The sequence below is a fragment of the Tachysurus fulvidraco genome, chromosome 15, assembly GCF_022655615.1.
Source record: "Tachysurus fulvidraco isolate hzauxx_2018 chromosome 15, HZAU_PFXX_2.0, whole genome shotgun sequence".
NCBI classification, from domain to species: Eukaryota; Metazoa; Chordata; class Actinopteri; order Siluriformes; family Bagridae; genus Tachysurus; species Tachysurus fulvidraco.
Genome location: NC_062532.1, coordinates 17,401,586 through 17,413,053, shown reverse-complemented (window position 1 = coordinate 17,413,053; position 11,468 = coordinate 17,401,586). Strand labels below are relative to the sequence as shown.

The following is an 11,468-nucleotide window of genomic DNA, read 5'->3' as shown; positions in this document are numbered from 1 at the left end:
AACATGAAATTACATGTAGCTTATGTTCCATCATTTGTTTTGATCATTTCCACCAACCCTGTTTCTCAAGTATCTAATCAAACAAGCCTATAAGACTACACACACTTATTGTTACACCTTACATCTAGATACACATACATTTAGATAGTTTGACTGTAAATATGATCCGATTTTGGCTTAGCAAAAACTTTTGTGAACAAAAAAAAAAGCCTGTCAATGTTAAATGTGCCGAACATGAAATTACATGTAGCTTATAAACCAGAACAGTTTCATAATTTTTTTCGATCATTTCCCACCAACCCTGTTTCTCAAATATCTCATCAAACAACCTTTAAAAGACTACACACACACTTATTGCTACACCTTACATCTTTCAAGGTGCTCTATAGTGTCCGATTACAGGCATAACGTAGCTTCATGATACAGTATGACATCATGGACAAGCCTAAGAAACTTTCATTACAGCCGTGACTGTATAGTTTCACCATACTTTCATCTGGGGCTTACGACATAATTAAAATACATTCCACAGTAAATCTAAACCAGACATTTTACACCAGGTCAGATTCTGTGAACCCTCTCTAGCCTGAATAAATCCAGCTGATTCGGGCCTGTAAATTTCTGTTTCACATCTTGTGTAAATCGAGTTGCTGTTTCTTTATTTAAGGAAGGTTTCAGTAATCGAGGCTGAGATAACATCGCTTAGGATGTGCTGGAGCAGAGAAATGACAGAAAAGCAGGTTTTAATCTCGACTGTGATCCAGCACACGCGCCTCGAATCATAAAGGATATAATAAACAACTAAAAAGCTAAAAATGTTCCTGTTAACGCTCAGGTTAATCTAGTGGACGGCTAAATGCAGACAGTAATACAAACAGACAGAGACTACATGCGTGTATACTGCATTACGCATTTATTACAAAGTAAAACGTCATAGTACTGTATGCTGCGAGAGGAAAAATACGCAGGTGTGATGCAGCTCAGGTTACTGTGAAAATGCTGATGCTAAGTGTTTTGTTATAACAGCATGCTATGAAATGTTTAGCCAAAAAGCATTCAGACAGATTGTAGACTCTGAGCACCAATCGATTACATGATATATAAGCAGTCAATGGCTGTGCTATGGTGGAGAAGGATGGAGGAAGAGGACAGAGTAGAAGTTCATCTTTGCAGGATTTATCTGTATTTAATGAGGGACAATACCACTCCTTCCCACTCCTTCCCACGCCTCCTCCTCTTGCTCATCCTCTTTCTACTACTACCATCCTTATTATCCTTCTACTTTTACTACTACTACTCACACTGTTATTGTTATTACTACTGCTTGCTGTTCCTCCTCCTAATATTTTTCCTCTTCCTCCTATTCTTAATAATCAGCTCCCCCATTACTACTCTTAATACTACTTCTTCAGCTCTTTTTCTTCTTCTTCTTCTTCTTCTTCTTCTTCTTCTTCTTCTTCTTCTTCTTCTTCTTCTTCTTCCACTACTATTACTAATACTATTGGAGCTCCTCCTCTTCCTCCTACTCCTTCTTCTTCTTCTTCTTCTTCTTCTTCTTCTTCTTCTTCTTCTTCTTCCTCTTCTTCTTCTATTATTAATATTATTGGAGCTCCTACTCTTCCTCATAGTCTTAATACTTATTTTTCTTCTTCTTCTTCTTCTTCTTCTTCTTCTTCTTCTTCTTCTTCTTCTTCCTGCTCCACTTCTACTGTTACTAATACTACTACTGCAGCTCCTCCTCCTCCTCCTACTAGTCTTACTACTACTAATTCTTCTACTAATGCTACTCCTACTACTTCTGAAATTCCTCCCTATAGAATATAGACCTATTATCAATGGCTATGTAATAAATAAGTGGCAAGAGGAATGGAATACATGGTCGAATAACAAACTGTTTGAAATACACCCTGAAATTACTAACAGGTCTCTAATACCTATGAAATCAAGATTAGATCAGATGACCTTAACCAGATGTAGAATCGGGCATACAAGACTGACACATGAATACTTGCTGAAAGGAGAAGACCCCATTCAGTGCTTGTACTGCAGCATTCCCCTTACTGTCAAGCATATTTTGCTGGACTGTCCAGCGCATAATGACCACAGAAGGTTATTTTATGAGGCTCATTTAAAGAGCTATTTTACAAGGTTTCATCAGAAAAAAGTTTGAGAGTTTCTGTCATATATTAATGTAAAAAATTTCATTTAAGTTGTCTATAAATGTCTATATTTATTTCTTTGTGATTTTTGGTTATTTTAGTTCTTATTAACCGTTCTTGCCATGAAGATAGCCTCAGTAGCTGACATGGCAGTAAATTATAGCAACCAACCAACCTACTACTTCTGTGGCACCTTCTCCTAATCCTTCTCCTCCTCTTATTACTACATCTACAACTACCTCAATTTCTAGTAACATCGCTAATAGTATTAGCAGTAGTATTATCATGCACCACTCCACTCAACGTTAAACCCAAAGACCAAAAGTATTTATATTGTTACTGTGGTATTATAAGTGTCACATCTGATATTTCTGGAACATTGTGTATAACAGGATAAAACAGATGGCTGGTTTAAAACTCACTCCAGATAAAATTGTTTGAATAATCCAAATGAATGACATCTCTGTGTTCCTCTCACAGATGAATCCCCCACCGGTTGTTCCCAGGAAACATTCTTTACTTAGACCTTTACCTCAAGACGGTCAGCCCATATATACACGAGGTGTGTGTGCTCTGTTGTACTGGCTGAGGAACAACATAGGGGACATTTTATTATTCTGTTCATATTTTGCTATTTTAAAATCATCTTTGAATAATATAAATGAATATAAAATGTGCTCCAGTCTTAAGCACTTTTTCATTGCAGTAAAGGAGAAGGAAAGAGTTCGACATCCAGAACATGAAGTGGTGTGTATGAACAAGCTGTCAAATGCATAAACAATACAGATATACGCAGATAGATATTGGGCAAGAAGGGTGTTAATTTTATTGGATTTATTTCAATTTTTGTAAATACTTGCATGGAGTTACTAATTATAGCCTATCAGTTTTTATGTACATGTATTTAACCTCCTTTAACCCATCCATCAGTGGAAATGGACCACTAATGGGCCATGTCATTTGACACACACATATTATCGATGTAGATTACAGCTCATTGTATCCGTGCACATCCTCCTCTTAAGTATCCATGTTCCAACACAACACGAATGTTAGCTTTGGTTTTTGGGTTTTTAACCCATCTGCTGAGAATGATATCATTGTTGGACAGGGTGGAGGTGTATGTTGGTCTTTCAATCGATAATTGTACACAGACAAAGTGCATTTAATAAAATGGCCAGGTAAGTGAGTGTGTATTAAATTGCACAGTAACGAGCATAATGAATGTGTTTCTCAGGAGCTGTTAAACCACTGCATTTCTGACGTAGAGCGCTTCATGGCCCACCTGCAGCAGGCAGCTGATGCTAAACGCACTTTACAGCGGGACACGAAAAAGAAAAAGAACAGCAAGAAGAAGAAGCAGGGCTGTAAGGGAGCAGTGAGACCAAGGGATTGGGACGTTTAAAAATGAGCAAAAACAGCAATCAGCATTTTGATATAATTACTGTGGCGTGTGTGTGTCTGTGTGTGTTTGTGCTATAGATGATGTCATGACAACAGAAGTAATCACTCCATCTGAACAAGAATTTGTGGACATTTTCCAGAAGATTAAATACTCATTCAGTTTGCTGGTAACTTAAAGTCTCATCTCAGTCACTTCTGAAAGTGTTCAAATTTTGTTTTTTTATTATTATTATTATTATTATTATTATTATTATTATTATTATTATTATTATTATTATTATTGTTATTATTATTAATAACAATAATAATAATAATAATAATAATAATAATAATAATAATAATATTAATAATAATAATAATAATAATAATAACCTATTGTCTATTTTATTATTTGAGCCAAGCTACAGTACAGTATGTGTTGTTTATATGTCAATATGTTAATTCCTATTTCAGGACTGTTTAAAAACAGACATAGCAGATCCAAACTCAAAGGAGCTTCTGCATCACCTGTTTGTTCCACTGGCTCTGGTTAGTGTACATGAGATACACACAGAAAATCTCTTCAACAAACAGGTCTTTGTTCATGTACTTATCTTCTCTGCGTCGACCTGGGAAACCCTTCCTGTGATGAAATTAGACACTCACTGTCCTAACTATTATCAGCCATTCATGTGGCAGCAGCATAATGAACATACATTGCTATCCCAAAACATGTACTGTGTGGAAATCCCACATAACTAACAAGGTTTTAAACATATAAAAACATTAAATACCAGCAATATAATTACAAGAAAAGAGAATTAAATCTATGAAAAATAATAATATATGAGGATTTATATATACGTATATGTATGTATGTATGTACAGTATGTATATGTACGTGTATATGTATATATTTATATATAATCAAATAAAATAACAATAAACCATGAATTATAGAGTTATAAATAAAAAATTACAATCAAATAGAATAAATATAGACCAGGACCACGTTGACCAATGGTTAACAAAGTCGAACAAATTAATATCAGTTAGTACAGACTTTATATAAAGCTGCTAATCCTGTAAAATATATATATATATATATATATGTGTGTGTGTGTGTGTGTGTGTGTGTGTGTGTGTGTGTGTGTGTGTGTGTGTGTATGTATATAATGTACTCTGTGTGTGTGTTTTGCCAGATGGTCAAAACTACAGGCGGTCCTGACTTGGCAGCCGGCGTGTCCAGTCCTGCACTGACCAATGGAGCCATTTCTCTACTGCAGCAAAATCTCATGCAGGATGAAAGAGAGTTGTGGAGCTCTCTGGGCCCCAACTGGACTCAGGCAAAGTCAGTATTACAGGTTTTGACTAATTTTGGCACACACAAACCATGCTTCATTTTCAGAAATTTTAAGCATGGCTGCAAAAACTATAATTACCCCAGACAGCACACATCACAAATCCCCACAGTCTGTTTCAAACCACAAAACAGATATAACTTTAAAGATACACATTCAACAAAAATACATGTAATCAATGTGCGCTTGTGATGTAAATAGAACCACATTTCTTTATGTTTCTGTATGTTTTTCTAAGTGTGTGTAATGGGCTCTTTAGGGATACACTTTATTTGGATAGTCGACTTTAAACACTTGCATTAACAATCTTCTATATCATTAAGCACAAAAACAGTTTAGTGTTAAAGAAAAAAATATTAAAATGGTTTTTAATATGTTCTTTTGATAACTAACTGAACCATGAGAAAATAACAAGGCAGATTAACAGGCTAGTTAACATTGATAAATATTGTTAACAAGCATTAACTTATTTACAAAGAGTTTTTTTTATATAAGATCACAGTTACTGTGATTGACAGGAGAGAGAGCGAGAGAGAGAGAGAGAGAGAGAGAGAGAGAGAGAGACCCTCCCTTCAGACAAAATAGCCTAGTTAGTAAGATAATAGTTTTAAATAGTTTTGCTCCTTTGACACCAGGATTTCACAATAAAAGCGAGAACATTTTTCTGTTTTGATACTCAGAAGCCCTAAGATTATATTTAAAACACTGAAATTGGATTGATTCTGTAACAGTCTTTACAGTCTATTTGGAAAGTTATTGGTTCAAGCCCCAGGACTACCAAGCTGCCCCTTTCAGGCCCTTAAGGAAGGCACTTAATCCTTTGTTCCACCAGGGGTGCTGTAACATGGCAGACCTTGTGCTCTAACCCCAACTTCCTAAACTGTGATATTTAAAGAAAAGAATTTCAGTGTACTGTATCTGTGCCAAATAAAAGTGTCTCTAATCTATACACTATCAATTCACCTCCTTTAATTTCACTTTAACTTGATGACTTGTTTATTTACTTCTTGTTTTTAATAGATTATCAATTTGTTATGAGCCTATTGATGTTTCCATCCTTTAGCTCAGGTTGACTTAACAGCTGCTGCATGACTGTCCATATAACGAATGGTTTGCAGAGCGTCTGAGGCACACTTGGGTGTGTGTCTCTTTAAGACTCAACAACTTCTGATAACTAAAGAAAGTTAAACAACAAAAGTTTGCCAAATGACGAATTTAGTACACGTCACACCCAGGAAACCTCAATAAGCTTTCTGAACCTGACTAAAACTTGGCCTGTTCTAGATTATATCTTAAGTGTCTGACTGTGCTATGTAATATAAACAATCACAGATCTCATGCTATCCTAAAGTAAAAACGTGTGTCCGTGTGTGTTTGTTTGTATCAGATCGCAGCATGCTAACTCAGCATACCCGTATGCACCAGTGTTTCTGGACGGTTGGAAGCCTGATGCCTTTGATGCAAACGGTCAGGCATTTGAAGATCCTGTTGAATCACAGAACAAAAAGGAAGCCCTGCTGCAACGTCAACAGGTTTCACACGCATACTCACACACACCTAAACTTCAATTTTCACCCAATAAATAATAACATTTTTGAATTACTGAATTCATTATGCTCTAACTGTCATTTCAGTCAGAATTTAGCCCACCTTCATCACCATTCCAGCCTACAGATGAAAGGTAAAAACTATAGGACTATAGGAAAGCTTATCAAACACAATTCTCATCCTGTTTTGATTAAATTTTAACCCAGGCTTTTATTTAAATCCTAAATAATTTCTCACAAGGTGAGAACAGATAAGCTATACAGAAATCGCAATTTACATAAATAGTTATAAGATACTGTCTGTTAGACGCTCAAGCTCCGTATACTGTATGTACTTGTGTACAGTGTACTGTAAATTCAACTAGTACATAAAGTATACTAAATAATACAGTATTCCTTGTAATAGTAGGCAGTATGTGACATTTAGCATTTGGTAAACACAAAATTACCTCAGAATACTATTAGATTAGATTTTCTCTGAACCTAAAAGTTGTTTATATGTATTGGTTAAAGTCAAAGTGCTATATTAAAGCACCAGAGAAACACTAAGACTTTGGCTTTGCATCTTGTTGAGAAAATGTATGTGTTAATGACAAAATTAGCACCATTAACTAGCATAAACTTTGTCTTCTGTCTCATGAAGCACAATCAGTGTTAAAGAAATTCTGAGGAGAAAAATAGTGTAAAAAGTGTATTTATTTGATAACTGAACTACAAGAAAAATAAACAAACAGTCTAGATAACCGTTGCTAATAATTGTTAGCAAACATTAACTTATTTATGTAGATGGTTTATTATGAGGCAATTTCTTCAAAAACATTTAAAACAAACCATACTACAATGTAAACTGTATCACCTTAGTAAGAACTTACCAAGTCAACATTGTTGTTTGTGTACTTTTTTTTTAGTTTGTTGAGGTTAAACAAATTGTACAGTATACACGGTCTGCCATTTGAAACACCACGTTGTATAATCTGTAAACTTGTATTCTCATAATACAGGGTGGCAGATACAGTATATACAGTGGTGTGAAAACGTGTTTGCCCCTTCTGGATTTTGTTTTGCACGTTTGTCACACTAATGTTTCAGTTCATCAATCAAATTTAAATATTAGTCAAAGATAGCACAAGTAAACACAACATGCAGTTTTGAAAATGAAGGTTTTTATTACTAAGGGAAAACAAAATCCAAACCTACATGGCCCTGTGAAAAAGTGCTTGCCCCCTAAACCTAATAACTGGTTGTGCCACCCTTAGCAGCAAGAACTGCAATCAAGCATTTGTTATAACTTGCAATGAGTCTGTTACAGCACTGTGGAGGAATTTTGGTCCACTCATCTTTGCAGAATTGTTGTAATTCAGCCACATGGGAGGTTTTTTGAGCATGAACCGCCACAGCATCTCAATAGGATTCAGCTCAGGACTTTGACTAGGCCACTCCAAAGTCTTCATTTTGTTTTTCTTCAGCCATTCAGAGGTGGAATTGCTGGTGCATTTGTGTATCATTGTTCTGCTGCAGAACCCAAGTTCACATCAGCTTGAGGTCAAGAACAGATGGCTGCATATTGTCCTTCAGGATTTTTGGGTATTTTTTGGAATTCATGGTTCCATTTAACACAGCAAGTCTTCCAGGTGAACTCTGCCATTCAAGACATTTTTGCCCAGTCTCTTTTTTATGGTGGGGTCATGAACATTGACCTTAACTGAGGCAAGTGAGGCCTGCAGTTTTTTGGATGTTGTTTTGTTTGGGGTCTTTTGTGACATCTAGGAGTCATTGCTGAGCTCTTGGGGTAAATTTAGTTGCCCGACCACTCCTTGGAAGGTTCACCACTGTTCCATGTTTTCGCCATTTGTGGATAATGGCTCTCACTGTGGTTCGCTGAAGTCCCAAAGCTTTAGAAATGGCTTTATAACTTTTTCAATTACTTTCTTTCTCATTTGTGCCTCAATTTCTTTGTATCTTGGCATGATGTGTTGCTATTGAGGATCTTTTAGTTTACTTCACTTTGACAGTCAGGTCTTATTTAAGCTGCTTTGAGACAATGTCTATTGTATAAAGCGCTATACAAATAAACTTGAATTGAATTGAATTATTTAAGTGATTTCTTGATTGCAAACAACAGGTGTGAAAGTAATCAGGCCTGGTTTTGGCTAGAAAAACTTAACTCAGTTGTGATAAACCACAGTTAATTTATGTTTTAACAGGGGAGGGCAAACACTTTTTCACACAGGGCCATGTATGTTTGTATTTTGTTGTCCCTTAATATTAAAAACCTTCATTTTCAAAACTGCATGTTGTTTATTTGTGTTATCTTTGACTAATATTTACATTTATTTGATGATCTGAAACATTAAAGTGTGACAAACATGCAAAACCACTGCATGTGTATGTGTATTTTTCACACCAGTGTATGTGTATATTTCTTGTGCAGTGTGGAAATTCCACTTCCTGACCAGCTATACCGCTGCAGTTATGACTTTGTGGCTCGGAACAGCAGTGAGCTTTCAGTGCTGCATGGAGAAACTCTTCAGGTACACACACAACCCACATTTAGCTTACAAACAAACTTAAAGACTGGAAAATATGTGTGCCAAGACTGCTGGATGCTATAAACAGAAATATGACTTCATTGTGATCAGTTGCAACATCAGCTATGTTTTCATCTCGCATTCTTCTAGGTGTTGGATTCATCTAAGCGGTGGTGGAAGTGTAGGAACAATTATGACCAGATCGGCTTTGTTCCGTCTAATATCCTGGAGCCTGTCAAAGAGACAGACCAAGACTACGGTGTTGTAATGCGCAAGCCATCAATGGTGATATACACTCACACTAAATCTTGCATTCTTACAGGACCTTCTTGTGGTTAAAAAGTCTGCTTATCCCATTATTATTGTCCTACAGCAGCTTGTGTCACAATGATGTTACTAGCTAACTTAAAATGACTCTAATATTAACCAGAAGGAAATATTTTGCCTTTTATTTTTAATTTTTATTTAAAAAACCTGAATTTTCCCTCATTTATACTCAACTCAACACTTACATTTCTACAGAATGTTCCTTTGTCTCCAATGGGAGTTGGACGCTTTTCATACATGGTACCCAATTCTGTAGGGGGAGACCACGTCGACAACGAGCCCCGCAGTGTCAGCATGCCACCAATGGGAAGTGACGGCGAGAGAGGTAATTTTTATTTACTTATTAATTTTCAGTATTTGTAGTACCACATTGTTGGATACCTTTAGTTTTGGAGTCCAGCAGTATGTTTCAACACTAATACGGATTTCTTCACACTTTTATTAACACCACATTAGGTCAGGGTTATAACAGGAAGTGGGAAAAAAAACAAAAAACTTTAGTACAACCAAAATCATTCCTTTTAGTGTCACCACGCTCGATTGTAAATTGTAAAAAAAAAATGAATTAGTATAGAAGAAAATGAATAAAATAGATATTACATTAGCTCTTTTGTCTACATCTAATATTTGCCTACTTTAAAAGCAGTTTGAGTGCTGAGTGTGACAAATGAAAGGGTCACCATTTTAGAACCTATATCTGAATGAAATAAAATGATTATCTGTTAATTCATTTCTAAATTAATTTAATCTGTATTTTAAAATAATCAGTGTGGCATTCCAATCAGTATTTAATTCTGGTTTTAGTTCAGTAGTCGACTTAACTTTATTGGCGCTCCATTTATTGAAAATTTAACTCAAATTGAAATTTAAATAAGAAATAAATTTTGTTGAAATATTAAATATTTGTTTAAACTTTGACCCTGAGACAGATTAAATGCTTACTAGTAAAATGTTGGGCTACAAATCGGAAGGTTAACACCCAACTGATTGGATGTAGAAATGTGATAAATGTTCAAAATAGCAGCATATGTTAGATGGACAGCACAAATTACTCGGTGCTAGTTTTAATTCAAGGTCAGTAAATTCTTTGTCATGTGTAGTTAGTCTATGTAGTGCCATGACTCATAAGCACTGAATAACCTGTGTCATTGTCTACAAATATGTTTCTATGCTCAGCCATGCTCATGAATATTGAGCTTGTACAGCGGCTGGCTAATGGGAAACCAGGATCGGTGCGGCCTCTGGTTGTTAACAAGGCCAGTGACACTACAGTACCTCTCAACTACCACTCGTCTCCGGCTGATGTACAGGAGTGGCTCAGAGGCAAAGGCTTCAGAAATGAGTGAGACTTTCTCTAAAAATACACACATGCGCTCCAAGTAAAACCTGCCAAATATGGCAATGTGTATCTCTTTATACTTAAGGTAAATTTACCAGTCATTAAAAAATGTGCAGTATTAAAGTCTGTCTCTTTGTCTCTATCTCTCAGGACAGTGAACAGTTTGGGGGTTCTTGACGGAGCTCAGCTCTTCTCTCTGAATAAAGAGGAGCTCTGCAAGGTTTCTCCTCAAGAGGGGGCCAGAGTTTACAGCCAGATCACAGTGCAGAAATCTCAGCTTGAGGTGGTCTGTTTACACAAACACACATTTGCTAGAAATATTTTTTTAATACACATCAAACTGTCCTTTGTGTAATACGTGGAATATAATATTTGCTCTTTTTTTTTGCTCTCAGACTGAAAAAAATGCCACTGAGCTGGAGGCAGTGATGAGAAAACAAAAGATGAAAGTGGATCCCAGCGTAGATGGGGGAGAATTTTAATTCACACACACACACACACACACACACACACACACACACACACACACACACACACACACACACACACACACACACACACACACACACACATGCCTGGTTTTGACTTCTGCATCAACATGATTTGTGTGTATCAGTGTCAAAATACAGTAAAGGTTTATGAGTAAAGGTTGCATGAAAAGAGGCTTTTAATGTCTTATGTACCTGGAAAACATTCTTATGTAGGTGTTTGTTTTGTACATGGGAAATACATCTTGTGTAAAAAACAAAGTGTAAATAATAAACTATCGAGCACACCCTGTACTTTCTATAGAGTGGAGATTTGTTCCTGATTTTTTTTTTTAA

At 36.0% G+C, this 11,468-nt stretch overlaps 1 protein-coding gene across 2 annotated transcripts in view; it reads left to right on the top strand.

The window, feature by feature from the left end:
- The window catches only part of eps8l1a (eps8 like 1a), a 12,109-nt gene extending 685 nt beyond the window's left edge, over positions 1-11,424 (top strand). The window contains exons 2-15 of one of the 2 annotated variants that reach the window (XM_027143683.2): positions 2,640-2,721; positions 2,866-2,906; positions 3,397-3,526; positions 3,642-3,730; positions 4,017-4,091; positions 4,745-4,893; positions 6,291-6,435; positions 6,538-6,584; positions 8,882-8,981; positions 9,129-9,263; positions 9,501-9,630; positions 10,482-10,647; positions 10,795-10,930; positions 11,040-11,424. In XM_027143683.2, the coding sequence (XP_026999484.1) occupies positions 2,640-2,721; positions 2,866-2,906; positions 3,397-3,526; positions 3,642-3,730; positions 4,017-4,091; positions 4,745-4,893; positions 6,291-6,435; positions 6,538-6,584; positions 8,882-8,981; positions 9,129-9,263; positions 9,501-9,630; positions 10,482-10,647; positions 10,795-10,930; positions 11,040-11,126 (1,512 nt within the window). In that variant the 3' untranslated portion in view covers positions 11,127-11,424. The remainder of the gene's footprint in view (positions 1-2,639; positions 2,722-2,865; positions 2,907-3,396; positions 3,527-3,641; positions 3,731-4,016; positions 4,092-4,744; positions 4,894-6,290; positions 6,436-6,537; positions 6,585-8,881; positions 8,982-9,128; positions 9,264-9,500; positions 9,631-10,481; positions 10,648-10,794; positions 10,931-11,039) is intronic. The other variant, XM_027143684.2, reaches the window with a different exon arrangement.
- The last annotated feature ends 44 nt before the right edge of the window (positions 11,425-11,468 follow it).